Source organism: Accipiter gentilis, chromosome 32 (genome assembly GCF_929443795.1).
Source record: "Accipiter gentilis chromosome 32, bAccGen1.1, whole genome shotgun sequence".
Lineage (NCBI taxonomy): Eukaryota > Metazoa > Chordata > Aves > Accipitriformes > Accipitridae > Astur > Astur gentilis.
In genome coordinates, this window is record NC_064911.1 from 7292101 (window position 1) to 7307046 (window position 14946).

The 14946-nt window shown below is 38.2% G+C and overlaps 2 protein-coding genes across 3 annotated transcripts in view; both read right to left on the reverse strand.

Moving 5' to 3' along the window:
* Positions 1-383: 383 nt before the first annotated feature.
* PSMG1 (proteasome assembly chaperone 1) lies at positions 384-8261 on the reverse strand. Its single transcript, XM_049834970.1, has 7 exons — positions 8114-8261; positions 7871-7980; positions 6353-6504; positions 5911-5973; positions 2657-2855; positions 1638-1774; positions 384-572 (listed from the first exon to the last, which is right to left on the reverse strand). Exons 1-7 carry the CDS (start codon positions 8242-8244, stop codon positions 498-500), a joined length of 867 nt encoding a protein of 288 aa, XP_049690927.1. The 5' UTR covers positions 8245-8261; the 3' UTR covers positions 384-497.
* A 1716-nt stretch (positions 8262-9977) lies between these two features.
* BRWD1 (bromodomain and WD repeat domain containing 1) overlaps positions 9978-14946 on the reverse strand; it is a 63246-nt gene continuing 58277 nt past the window's right edge. Inside the window, exons 41-42 of one of the 2 annotated variants that reach the window (XM_049834934.1) lie at positions 14182-14205; positions 9978-12063 (exon numbers count right to left, since the gene is read on the reverse strand). In XM_049834934.1, the coding sequence (XP_049690891.1) occupies positions 10916-12063; positions 14182-14205 (1172 nt within the window). In that variant the 3' untranslated portion in view covers positions 9978-10915. The remainder of the gene's footprint in view (positions 12064-14181; positions 14206-14946) is intronic. The other variant, XM_049834935.1, reaches the window with a different exon arrangement.

The following is a 14946-nucleotide window of genomic DNA, read 5'->3' on the forward strand; positions in this document are numbered from 1 at the left end:
TTCACACATACACACACAAAAAAATTATATATATTTATGTATGCAAAAAGATGCAGGGCATATTTTCTTCATCACAGACAAATCTTTAAACAGGATTAAATATTTAAAGAAAATTTTTGTGCCTCAAAATAAAAGTAAAAAATAGTGTTCTCATTAGATACAGACATAATTCCTTAACTGCATTTCCTCTTTTACATTTAAAAGGTATACATTTAGGTAAGACAATCCCTTCAGGAGGAGAAAAAGAAGTTGCTTTCCATATTCAAGGTATCTTTCCTAAAATTGCTCCAGAAGAAAATCTCCCAAGCCATGCAGAAGAAATGTATGTGTTTGTAGCGATTAAAAGTTAACAATAAGAAAAGTAACAATAATGAGTGCAGAAGTAAAAATCTACTGGAATTTATTCCACTTTTAAGGAAGCAAATAAAACTCCAAAATGTACGCTGCAGAAGAAAGTGGAGTTCACAAAAGTGCAGTCTGTGTCATAAATGTCCTCTTTAGATATAGATATTACTGTGAGTTTCATTGGTTGTCAGCAACTTCTTCAAAATCTTTGTGCTTTCAGATGCATCCTAGGAAAAGGAAGAGATGATGAGCATTAGCTACATTGCTGGTAAGGAAACAAAACAAAAAAGCCTCATGGTCCTCTACTCCAATTTTTATTACTCTGAATACCAGTTTTATTAAAATGTTAACTCTGAGCAAAACTCAGGTGTTCTGAATGAAGATATCCAAAGACCCGCTAAAGGCTCCAAAGGAATTTGCAGTTCAACCCTAGAACCAGATTTCCTAATTTGCATTCCTCCTCACTTGTATATGAGGAAGAGCCTGCGTATTTGCTGTTGTTTTCCTTCAGAGTTAAAACATTTCTGTACTAGTCTGTTAGACTTATTTAATAGACCAGTTTAAGCTGTAATGAAAACTAATTTGCAATTACCATATTTAAAGCTGAAATAAATACTTCAGTACACACAAACCTCTTCTGTCATTTAAATCTAAGTTCAATTGGCAAAACTAAGGAGAGTGTTTTGAACCAACTATACTTCAGTTAAAAACATTTCAGGAAGGAGCAAAACATTCACTTTAGTAGCTATAATGCCATGACTTCACAGCTGCATGATTAGAGCAAACCTGTTAAGAATCATCTTTAGAAATTTAGTCTTTTAATTCCAGAAAGAAGTTATAGGTCAAACTAAATTTCTTAAGAAGCTTTCACATATGGCGCAAGACAGGTAGATACAGAGCTAGAACAGAGCCATCTTGCATATGGATGTAAATATAAAAATAAAAAAATATATATATTTAAAAGACTTTAACACGAGACACATCCAAAGGAAGCTGCAGCTTAAACAATCACAAGAAATCACTCCCCAATATACTAGTACCACTACAAGAGTCTGAAAAGTTAAAATGAAGTTCTGAGGGAAGCTGTAGATCCATTATTTCTAAGCAACTTACAAACAGATGTTACAGCAAGTACTATACCAGAAATCATTGTCCTTTGTCATTAAAGTCTGTATTTTTCTGCCTTTTCAGGTGGAATCCTCATAGAGGCACATCAACAGCAGAATGCAAGAGATGAAAGACAGACAAAAATAGACCAAACCTCCCATTAATTTATAAATATGAAATTTTACCTTGACTAAACTCTTCAGGATTTTAGTAGAAAGGAGAGGCCTGAACGCTTCAATTGTAACCGTGTCCAGTTTGATGACATCAGTGTAACACTGGTACAACACTGCAGGAATCTGCCATACCTGACAATAACTCAAAACTAAATACAAGTCAAAAGAAAACGTATGTTACATTCAGCAGAGCAGGAATCTCAGTTATGTATATAAACCCACATTTCTTCTGGCCAGAACTTCAAAAGCATGAAAGTTTATAAATTAACTACTCAGGAGCCTGACTACTAGACCAGCCATCCCTCATTCCCCAGATATACAAGAAAATAAACTACCAAAAATTAGTAAAATGCAATTGGTATTTCTTCCTGGCAAATACCTTAACTGGAAACTGCATACGATTGGTAAACAAAAATAATACGAGCTTCTGTAAAACAACAACAACCACCAAACATAAGAACTCAAACCAAAGTGCGAACAAGATAAACTTTTTCTAGAAAAATCATCCACTTTCAGCTCCTGCCAGACAAGTTCTTCCTCATGATGCTACCACTAATTTGGTACTGTATAATGAAAAGCCTGGGGGTTTTATTATATCACATAATAAAACTGAATCTAACTTTTACATGAGGTCAATCAGTAGCATTGTGAAACCTACTTTACCTGTAATATGCAGAAAGGACTTTATAAGCCTTAGTTTGGATGCTCAGATGAAAGTAACTCTTAGTTCATAAGTAAAATGCCCCAAAAAACCAATATACAGTATGCTTTGTGAGGCTATACTGAAGAATTTGCTAGTATTTATGTCCCACACATAAGGAATAAAAAGATTTGTGGGTAGTTTTGAAATTTGTCCCTGTGTTAGAAGGCAACATGCAAGATGTCAAACTGTTAAGAATTCATTTTCAAAAAGCTAACTGGTTAGCCCATTCACATAATTAAGTAAAAATTCTAATTGCAATGGGATGCTCTTCAAAGTGAATTTTGGGTTGCTGCCAGCAGCCTCGTAAATAATTGGAACTGCAAAATACCAGCAGCAGGAAGATCTCGCACAATATTAGGTTGTTCCAGCAGTGGGCAGCAGACTGGCTCTTTGAATTCTTTTGTCTTCAAGGCTTTCAGAAATGGAGATGGAAGTGTTAAAGTGGATTCCTGAGTTTTATAATCAGCTACAGGACACGTTGAAAGTATGGTTACTTGCAAGCCCTCCTTTCGCATACAGCCAAAAACCTGAAATAAAAATATTAACAAATAGGCAAAATTTATCTTCTCACAATACAGCATAAAACCACAAAGATTAATTTCAATTTAAGTGCAGATGGCGAACGGCAGTTTAATTCAAGTTTGCAGGACTAATTAAAATTTGAATCGCAACCTTCAGGTAGAAATTTCACATGCATTGCTCTTAGGATGGAGACAAAAAAAAAAAAAGAACAGCTAACATATTTACAAGTCTATTGATTTTCTTGAGAGGCTTTAGGTTTTCAGCACTTTCTATTTATTCACCTGCAAATATATTAAGACTTACTATTTTTACTAATGGTGATTGTAGAAAGAAAAAGGGCTCCAAATAAAACTGGGCTGCTTATAACAGGAAGCCAGCTTGCTAAGCTGCAAGACATTTGCAATTTAAATCATGCTCCCCAGATGTTCTACAGTACTTTAAAAGAGTCTTCATTTTTAAATACTCAGATTTTATTTAATTATATTCAATTTGAATGGAGAAAGAGAACCTTAATTTTCCCAGTCTTCCTCAAACAAGAGTTTCAAAAACATTGTACAAAACATATTTTTGGATCCATTGCATGCCATCACAAAACTCCAATGTGTTGCACAGTGTTCCCCTGTTTTTAAAGAACCTATGTCAAAATAAGCAGAAGCATGATAAACCTGCACCTTCCCTTTACACTGTCCTCTTCAGATTTATGATCAATAAGGGAATAGGGAATTTGGTAAACATTACAGAAACAAGCCTGTTTCTGTATATGGTACCAATCACAGAATGGAAGCTGACTGTTCCCTCACATCAGTGTGTTACCACTGTAATATAAAACTGATACAACTTTTCTGAAGCACACGTATTTTCAATTTACTTTTCTGGAAGGCTGGTATGCATTACTGCAAAACTTTAGTCTGTATGTTCTCATGTTGTCAGTGATCACTTACTGAGGAAACATATACAGAAGTAAAAATCTGACTCATGGAGACTGTGGAGATGCTCAGTGAATCAGAATTGATGAAACACACAAAACAGGCCTGTAACTCACACTAAAAGCAAAAGACTACCTGCACAACATTTCTGCTGTACATTTAAAATTACTAATAACCATGAAGTCTAAAAATACTCAAGAACATTAACCTGGTAAAACTGTACACTCCTACTGTTCATAAACACCCACATTTGAAATAACACATATGTGAAAACAGCTGGGAAAACACAAATTGGGAAGACAGCAAAACCACAGTCACTTTCTTTTGTAATCCCAGTTTAAATGAAATGCAAGAATGCATGGAATACAACAAACCCAAAATGTTTTAGGTGTTAGGGTTTTTAAACTTCAAATTGAACCATAACCCCCCACCAAAGTGAATTAAACTCTTCAGCAAGCCAGGGAACCACAAAAGGCTGGTTTTCCACAAACTTGGGTCTGAAAACCCTCTATTGTTCAGCAAAGTTACCCCAGTTCTCCATCCTCTTTGCCTTCCCATAATCTCTCTGGCTCCGTCACACTGAGATTCTCATATAGTTCTCCCTTGCAATCAAGTAATCCTTCTCATGTGCTGGCTGGGCCAGCTGGCAGGCTAGACTGACCAGGTATCACTCAGCTCAGCTGAGGACTTGTTCTCAGGGGACACACCGCTTTTTATCTCACTCTTTGTATCTCTAGCCACAGTCTTAGGTAACTTCAGCGTAACATTATAGCTTTAGAATCTCTGCTTGTTCATGAGATCAGCAGAGATGTAAAGGAAGGTAGGTTAGGAGACAGACAGCAAGACAAAATAAATCGTACTTCCTTGAGGCCAAGCAGTGACCCAAATCCATGAAGACAATCAACAGCCAGAACATTCCTCCTCGGCTTTCTTTTATTAAAATCAACATGATGATATTTGGAGGGACCTGAATGACTGAGCAGCATTTGTGTACCTGAATGATGCTGGGGTAAGGCACTTAGTGTACTAAATCTATGAACAAATGGGACAGATACTGCTTTGGAAGCACCTTCCTTTAGAGTTCCTCCTTGTAAAAGGAACAGAACACACCCATTAGTAAAGATAACATCCACCATGAGTTTCCCAACAGGTTTGTCTGGTGATCTTCTGGCAACTGTACAAACACAGTTATGTTATTTTTTAAGGAAGAACTCTCCCAGAGCTGAAATAAGCCATAGAAAATTTAATCCAAACAGCAAAACGATTTGGAAAGTAGTTAAGGGCAACAAAATTGTAACTGTCCAAAAGAAGCATCGTGCTTTAACCCCAGCCAGCAACTAAGCACCACACAGCCACTCGCTCACTCCCCCCCCACCCAGTGGGATGGGAGAGAAAATCAGGAAAAGAAGTAAAACTCATGGGTTGAGATAAGACCAGTTTAATACAACAGAAAGGAAAAAATAATAACAGTAATAAAAATAATGATAAAAGAATTGGAATACACAAGCTACAGCACAATGCAACTGCTCACCACTCACCAACCAACACCCAGTGAGTTCTCGAGCAGCGATCTGCACCCCCCCCTCCCCGACCTTCCCCCCCAGTTTATATAATGGGCATGAGGTCACATGGTATGGAATACCCCTTTGGCCAGTTTGGGTCAGCTGCCCTGGCTGTGTCCCCTCCCAGCTTCTTGTGCCCCTCCAGCCTTCTTGCTGGCTGGATACGAGAAGCTGAAAAATCCTTTACTTAGTCTAAACACTACTTAACAACAACTGAAAACGCCAGTGTGTTATCAACATTCTTCTCAAACGGAATCCAAAACACAGCACTATACCAGCTACTAGAAAGAAAATTAACTCTACCCCAGCCAAAGCCAGGACAAGAAGTAATTGCACAAAATTAGTAAGTTACAGCAGATACAACTGGCAGCGTGTAGAAAGGAAATTCACAGAATCTGCGGATAGTAGATTTGTTCATCTGCTGAATATTTAAGAAAAGAAAGCCACATGGAAAACAGTTATTTACCACACTGTCATGTTTAGAACATCAGAGAGGAAGAGGCACTTACACTAAGTTGAAGATCCCCACCCCTAAGACTTCATTGCTCAATTTGTTGTCTTGCCAGTTTTACCTTTTCAAGCCACTGGAACTGTTGATCCTCAGCTACGTAGCAACTACACTGGCACAACAAAACCTTAAAAAGAAAAAAAAAATAAGTTGCACAAGCAAGTGGTTTAGAGAGAACAACAACAGCTCATAATCACACGTAAAGGTGATATGACTGCAGCCAACAACTTGTTCAGTTTTCTTGGGCTTCTTCAACTCTTATTTCAACAACAATTTTCCATTCACAACTGATGTGAAGCAATCAGGCTGTCATACATATTCTTTGTACTGAACTTCACACACCAGAACTTCATATAGTTTTAGTGAGCATAATGGCCGTTCAGATTTCTGATGAGCTTAATCCAGAATACTGCAGCCTTAATACTTTATTTGCCCTGAGCAGGATGAAGGTTGCTCTCTTTTTCAGAAAGCTAAAATACAGAGGAATTCATGCATAAGTCACTTACTGTCGGATCTGATATTAATCGGTAAAACAAACAGAAAGAATCTGTTGGGAGGACAGTTGTTGTGTTGGATGTTCGACACCACTCATTCCACAGCTTCACAACTCCGACTACTTCCCAACATACAGAATCCAGAATAAAAGACGACAGGAAAGCTGCAAAAACCAATAAAACTGTTACTTTATGAAGAATAAAATCTCTGTTCTACAGATAAATACCAGAACTGAATTAGATTATTTCTTTACAATCTCAAGCTTAAAAATAAGATATTGCATTTTTTTTGACATATGGTTATTGACCAAATCCAGCAGAGATCAGGAATGTGAGTAATCTCACTGTATCAAGACTTAAAGAGCAGTTCTACATATAGAGATCCCTACATCAAAAACACGTATTCTTAGGAATCACATCACAACGTTCAACTCTGATTCCTTTAGTATACACTAAGGAGGCAAATATTAAGTCTCCAATACTTCTTGACATACCAGATATAACAGATTTCTCAAACAAAAAAAAAAATAAATAAATCACTGAACCAACAAGGCAGAACTCTTACAGTGGCTCTAGGAAGCAGAGACCTGAGTATGCATGACTAAGTGGCAAAAAGAGATCCTAAATCAAATTCCTGTCAAAAGTTACTGTTAAACAGAAGACAGATCTAAAACACCTGTAACTATTTTTCAAGGAAAAAACTGAACAAAGAAAAAACAAGCTAGCAAAGTTAACTTAGATATCATCTAAATGTCATCTAGATGCAACTTAAATGTAAGGAAGACTTAAAACTTCTTTATATCCACAGGAAAACAGCTATTAAAAAACTCAAGACTTTGATAAGTGTGTGTGGGAAGGGGAGAGGGTGTTTCAAGACTCTAGGCCTAAGGAGTAAGTAACTACCTCAAAAGAGGGAATTCTGAACAAGTGGGGAATTGGAATATGAAAAAGGGAGTGACTAATCAAGAAAAAAAAAAAATCACTGTTCATTAGAAAGTAAAGAAGTTACATCTTACTGACCCATAATTTTACGTCTTTGACAGATCCCTATTTCAAAACACTAGACCGCACTGAGCAACGTACTAGTATTAGAAGGAAACTTTCCCAATTAACCAACAATCCAGGAGAGTCTACCAAGCAAAAGTCAGATAAAGGAAAAGGGGGGTTGTCCCAACTAAAATCCAACCCCAAAACAAAATTTGCTTCTGCCCTTCAATTGACCATGTATCAGTTTACCATGATCTGACAGGAGGAATAAGCAACTGTAACAGAAACTATGTTTTACACGTACAGACTAACTTTGGCTTTCTCCAGACGGCTCAGCTGCCTCCGGGTTAAACGAAGGGCTGGACGCCCTTAGGACCATTCTTACAGCGGAGACCAAAGTTAAAAGAGACTACGGCAAAGGGAGCGTCCTGGCACGCTTACGGTTTCTTCCGACCTCCTGCTTTCTCAAGTTTAGTCAACAGCAAAAGAACAGCCACGTTTTGGAGTCTGAGCCGGTCTGTCCGCGCAGTCTGAACGACCCACCTGCAGCGTTATGTCCTATCGCTACTATAAATTTAGAGCACGCAAACGGCTCGTCGGCAGTGCTTTCCGTAGACGCGCCCGACTTCACGGTCCAGAGGACGTCGATCTCCCTGGCAAAAGAGGCGGAGGGAAGTGGGGCAGCGCTTCCCACACACGGCCCGGCCCGGCCCCGGCCCCCCCCCCCCCCCCCCGGCGGTCCGCGGCGGCGCGGAGGGCGGCCGTGGCGCCCCGCGGGGCCGCTACCTTTTCTTCTCCAGCTCCCTGCGGATCTCCCGGTCCTCGGGCGTCTCCTCACGGGCCTCCTCCGCCCACTCCTCATCGTCCACGCCGGCGCGGGACGGCGCCACCACCACCTCCCCGAAGAAGGTCGCCATCGCCGCCGACCCGCCGCCCACCGCGCCTGCGCGCCGCGCCGCCACTCTGCTTCGCCGCCACCACCGAGTTCCGCTCCGCCCGGCGGCGCTCTGGCCCCGCAGACCATAGAGCGGGCCTCCGTCCCGCTGCGCGGCGCCGCCGCCCACCGGCGGCAGGAGGCTCCGCTCCGAGGGGGCGGGCGGCGGCGGAGCCTCGGCCAAATAAGGAATGCTGGCCGATTCAAATTACCTGGAAGGTGAAAGAACTGCTTTCTGCAAGGGTTAAAAGCAGCCAGTTTTGAGAAGAGTCAACATGCTCATTTAAATAAACTAAAAAAATAATCATTTCAAACTCGTGGAGGGTGAAAGAGTACAAGTCCCTTTCCAGTCTAATCATTTCTGCTCCTACAGACAGGTTCCAAGGAGCCAGTACCTATAAAATCAGGAAATACAAAACAGCATTTGCTCTGCTTAGAAAATAAAGCGTTGCGGTCCATAGGCCAGTAATTCCCTCTCAGATATATAAATACTGAGGCCAGAACCTCCATATGACAGTACAGCATCTGAAGAAGGGCAAGAAAGAAAACCGTCATTTTAAATCCAAGCCTGAATTAGAAATACAAACCTACCAGCCGAATTTTAGCTATTAAACTTAATAAAGACTCTGACGTTCACTTAAGAGCTCTTGTACCAGTATTTATTCCTATACTGGAAGTTATACTCCATAGAACATTGATCATAAGCAGCTGCTGAGCAATGCATTCAGTTTATGGATAACATAAAAATACCGGTTGACTTACTCTCTTTTAACAATGTTGCCCCTAAAAGATAAGAAACACAAAACCACCTCCAAATTCCATCACAACTGTGTTCATTTTTTAGAAACTGACTTAAAGAATTCAGATAAACATGTATCCTGAATTTACAAAATTCCACTGTATTATATTAAAGACTCTGCTCTAAATAAAACTCCTGGGGCAAGAATGATTTAAACCAGGTTATTTTCATACTTCACATAGAAGTTTTAAGGAAAAAAAAATAAATCTCTCTACACCGAGATAACATTCTAGACACCAAAGTGGCATGATGGTAAATACACACACCTTTTGGCACATGATGCCAGCGACGTTGTTGGAGAAGCGGTTCTCACTAACCGCTGGTAAGCAGTGTGTGGGACACCCTTTTCCACTACTTCACCTCCAGTTGTACAAGCAGTTCTGGCGTTGACTGTGATTGTGCAGCTGCACTGCCTGTTGTTGGGTTTTTTTCCCAAACCCCTTCCAGATGCTACTACCCATCCAATCTGCTGGAAAACTGATTCACAAACTTGCTATTTCAGTTAAAATGGGCTGGGTTAGCATAAATCTAATATTCTGACAGATCTCCTATTGAACAACAAGATCAGGAATCTCCAAGTCTTACTAAGTGTGAGGAAGGGAACCAGCAGAGCAGAGGGAGGAAACCTACAGTGGTGACTGGGAAAGGAGCAGAGATCACCAAGCGCCTGGTGTGGGACTGAAGGCAGTGACCGTGGGGCTTCCACCAGCACAGCTCCAGGGAAAAGCAAAGTAAAAGTTTAGAGGTGCTGTGCGTTCTCGTAATTGATATCTGGCCAACCAAGAATGCACACGTTTTTCCTGGAGAAATTTTCTCCAATCTTCTACGCAAGAATTATTTCTTGTCAACAACAGCCACCTCGAACATTTCAAAAATAGGAGATGTACTGCAATAATCAGAAACGGATAAGGTTTAATCAATGAGAAGTCTAACATTAAAGCACTTAAAAAATTTAAATATGGAAGAACAACAGAAATGTAGGAAAAAGGTCTGGAATGTAAGAATCCTGCACCTCAAGCTTTTCACGCATAAAGAAAACAGAACAAGTGTTTTGTTTGTTTTTCTATTTTATAAAGAAAACACACAAAAACCCTTAGGCCCAAGAGTTCACCTGCATTTCATATTCTTAATTTTACAGTATAGAAGTCACATTAATGATGATAGTACTACCTGTCAGCATAAACCCTCTCTTCACCAGCACCAATATGCCTTTTTAATTGGCAAATATGCTTTTTCCACTGGTAACTGGTTTTAGTTGCATGTTATCAGTAATGGAAGTACAGAACATTTAACATCTGTACTAACACAAGTTGTAAAGTTATTAGCCTAGTGACCATTCATTACTCTTTTGATGCATTGCTAGCATCCGCCAGATTTTTATAGTGTATAGTATTATTTATAAGCCTGTTATTATTGTATATGATTTCATACAGCATTAGAGATGTTTGAAATCTGTTCTTGAATGTTGTACGACCTAGGTAGTATTCCATTGCAGCACCCATAACAATAATACTCAACATACTGCTATTAACCTGTTGCGCAGTGTTTTAACATTTTTTTAACTCTTGATATATGTAATAAAATACCAGTAAAGACAAAAAATTGCCCCTATAATGAGGCACATTTTGGCATCTGTGCTAAATGCTGCTACATGGGCAGGCAAGTGCAAGTCAAAATATGAAAAGGAGAAAGTCATAATCTAATCACATTCATAACTTTTTCATAGAAAAATATAAATATATTCCCTGAAATGTAGGACAAAGAAGAGCCAGCATCCATCATGAGTTCTAGTGCTATTACCATAAAAAAAAAAAAAAAAAAAAAAAGAGAAGTGGGCTGGCTTTTCCTTTTAAGGTTACGTTTCACAATCTACATCATCTAAACTTCTGTCATCATCATCATCACAATCGTCGTATCTCACAGTCCGTCTACCACCATTCCGAGTTCTTATCTTAGAACGCCTATTAGCTCTTCTATATTTGGTGTAATCCAAATCTTCAGAGTCATTTTCTTGGTTAGGTTTCCAACGTTTCCTTCGCTGGGGTCTTCTGGAAGGCTTAGGTAAATTGGAATTGGTAATTTCTTTTCTAACCATTTCCGATTTCCTTTTCCTCTTTCTTGTTTCTGTGGCATCACTATAGATACTGTTATCAGTTCCAGAGTCTGAATCAGAAGAACAATTGAAACTGGCTTTTGAACTTCCTGCAGTCCCAGGTGCTTCCATGTTCTCCGATACCAAGCTTTTTTCATCTTTCTTCCTTCCTGTTTCAGATTCTGCTGTTTCTTTGAAGTTATCCAATAATTTTGATCTTTTGAAAGCAGGTCTACATTTTTTATTTGATACTTCTCTGATATTTTTAGTTTCGTGTTTAGCTAAGTCAGAATCTACCTCCTCTTCAGAGTTGCTCGTATGATGGTTGTGGGCTGAAGTTGACTGACTAGAACTTCCCCAGTTTCTCCCATTTGCCATCCTGTGGTTTGTGGAATTCTCTTCTGAAGAGTCATATTCGAGATTTTTAAGAGCTGCAGCACAGACCGTTTTGTGTGTCTGATTGTGGTTATCATCATTCTGCTTTTGAGTCACTTTTATCTCTGCCTCAGATTCTGTTTTTTCATTCTCAGACTCACTAATGTATTTTCTCTTAGGAGCAGATGATTCAGGGCAGGAAAGTTTTTTTCTGCCAGAAAGCTGTTCTTTCTCATTTTCAGACTTCACGCAAGCATCTATCTCCAAGCTGCCAATCAGTTTCTTCCTGGATGCTGCAGACACATTGCCATGAAGGTGCCTCCTATTCTTTTTTACTGTGTAAACACTTTCCGAGCTTGATAATTCTTCCTTTGTATCACTCATTATCTTAATCTTACTAGCTGCCAAAGTGGCACATCTGCGTGGATTTTTCTTCTCAGTCACATTTGACAGCTTTATGTGTTTCTTGTAGTTAATGATACATGTCCTGCTCCTGAGCACTTTTGCACTTTGTCCAGTCTCCTCAGATGTTGATTCTACAAAATAGAGATTTAAAAGTTCTTTTTAATAACTTACATTCCTGAAATAATTACTTTATTAAGCACAAACACTACCACCTTTAATAAAATAGACAAAAGCTTTTTAATTTCAATGGTTACGTGCAATTTACCTTAAGTTTTTACTAAAAATACAGTCAGCCAGTCCCAGGGATACTTTTAACTCTCAGGACTACTCTTTTGCTTTGAGATAATGAAGAGGCATGAAAGTAACATTCTTTAGCATCACTCTAGTAACTAGCTTAGAAATTACAAATCACCTAACTTAATAAACAAATGCTTTCATATTACTCTTACTTCTATCATTAGAAGCTATCATTTTCTTACTAGAATGAACTATCAAAATTATTACACATTTTAAGACTTTCTTATTCTAAAAAAGAGATTGTAATATTTATGTAGACACAAGCCCCAGACAGATTTCACAGTATTAGCATTATTTCACATACACAGAGAACATTTAACCCGTATGGTTCCTTAGCGACTTAAAACAGTAAGATTGCTTCTAACAGTGAATCTTCCATTCAGTATTTTTAATATAGCACTTGCTTCTTATGTTGGGTTTTAAAACAAATATTCAATCTGTAAATAATATGAACAATGCTACAAAGATCAATGGTTTAAACTTTTACCTCCTAAATTATACAGAATTACTCACAGGTATCAGTAAAAATTAAAAGCAGAAATTCTTGAAGTAAATTTATTTGCATAGACTTCATTAAAAAACAATAAAATTTTGCTATTTTAGCAGAAATGTGTTTTGCAAAGTTAGTTTTCCCAGACTGTTGTCCATCTTGTATTCCTTTGTAGCTGTTACTGACTTTATGAGCAAATTAGATAAACATGTACTCCATTAAAGCCTCTACGTTATATTAGCCTATTATCTCCTGATAATAGTAAATTTTGTTCTACCTTAAACTCCTCACTTTTGATGATTCTCTACCTGTACTCAGCAAACAGAGGGAAAAATCAGGGCAGCTGCTATATATTTTGCAGAACATTAGAGGAAACTAAATTTAGGAAACTAAATACTGTTTCAAGTAGAAGATTGGGGAAACGAGAGAAGTTTATAGAGGGCATGCTCTGTTATCTTCCTTTATGGAGGGATGAAACAAGCTCGTGTTGCTAACTTTGTTTCAACTGTCTGAACTGCTAATGGCCAAATGCTTTCTGAGAATGACAGCCACCCAGACACAGGAACACTAGCCTGAGACTTAAAACCAAGTAAGGTTCAGTTCCTTAACCAGAAGTGTTAACACTGCAGGTCATTTGTACTCACTTGTTCCCCAATTCCTCACCTGTGAGGTAAGAACAGAGCAACATTCTCCCTAAATTCTGACAAGAATAAATGCAATTAAGATTTATTATTGAAAGTTTTAAAAAAAAATTATGGGACACAAATGCCAATGTCTAGCTTGAGTATCAATATTAAAAATCTCTTCAGATACCAAAGCTGGTCATTATTTCAATGTAAATCCTTTTATGTACTACTCAAATATATTCCTATTTTGACATTTCCAAAGGATAATTAATTTACTGTCTAACAGTTTCCAGAAATTATACATGAACACTACTACTGTTATTATTTGTACTGTGTGATTTTATGGCCAAAACACAACACATTTCTGCTGAATATTGCATAATGTTGTATAAAAGGTGAACTAATTTACAAATTAAAAAAAAATAAGAGCTAAAGCTTTAATTATATACTGTCCTCCAATACTATCAAATAGACATGTACACAACATACTGCTGCTGCCCTATAGCTATTAGGAGGTAAGCCTGAATAGGCAGGACCAAAGAGCTTCAACATGGTAAATTACACTTGAAACAGGAAAATACTTTAAGTAAACAGTGATGTATCATAACATACCAGTGGTGGCAAACAACACACAAGTTACTGGTACAAAGAGGCATTTTGACCAGTTCGTAAGCGTGGAAACGTATAACCCAACCTTACATCTGCTTTGAGATACGCTCGAGTTCTAGAAGGGCAGTTTGGAAAGGTGGAAAGTCTGCCCAGCCTTAATACTGAGTGCTAACTTAATCCCCTTTGGCCATCTCAAGAAATAAATGTTTAAACCTTAAAGATATTACCTGGAACTATTCCCAGAAAGGCAGCTAAAAAAAAAAAAAAAGAAAAAGAATGCACACAATGATTTTGGCCAGTTTTTCCACAGTAACAGGTACTTAGGTGTTTATAGATGCATGTTTTGAGGAAAAAAAAGCCTTTATCATCATAAACAGTTATGTGTATTTTCAAAGTTTCAACAGCTAATTCCTAAAATGGAATGCAAGACTAAAGTGTAAAGGAGTCCAGCCTTTCTGCAACACACTACCAGAATATTAAATCTATACATTGTATATAAAATCTTAAATTGGGACTAAATTTGTATAAAGCTCATCCTATTTTTTAATTAAAGCTTTAATTAAAGCTTAATGATACTACACAATGAACATCCTGAATTAAAAGCTGCAAAGGTACAAACAGATTGCACAGGCAGGAAGAGGGAGGATAAAATAAACTCCACTACCCACAAAAACTGGGAGAGCATTTAAAAGAAAGGCACCAAGATACAAAGGCCTTGTCCATCAAGTTTACCATTGTGACAAGCTGTCCTGGAGTTCATGCCAAACTCTAAACCTGAAGTCCAGGCTGCAATACTGGGTAGGAATACACAGCCACGCTTCCAGTCAGCTAATCTGCAGGGTGTACTGCAGTCCACAAAGTATTTCCCAACCCTTATTGACCAACTATGCAATTTATGTGAAAACTTCTAGTTGTTTGGGTTTTTTTCCCCTCATATATACAAAAAAAAATGCTATATACTATAGATCTATAATATATAAACTACATTAGAT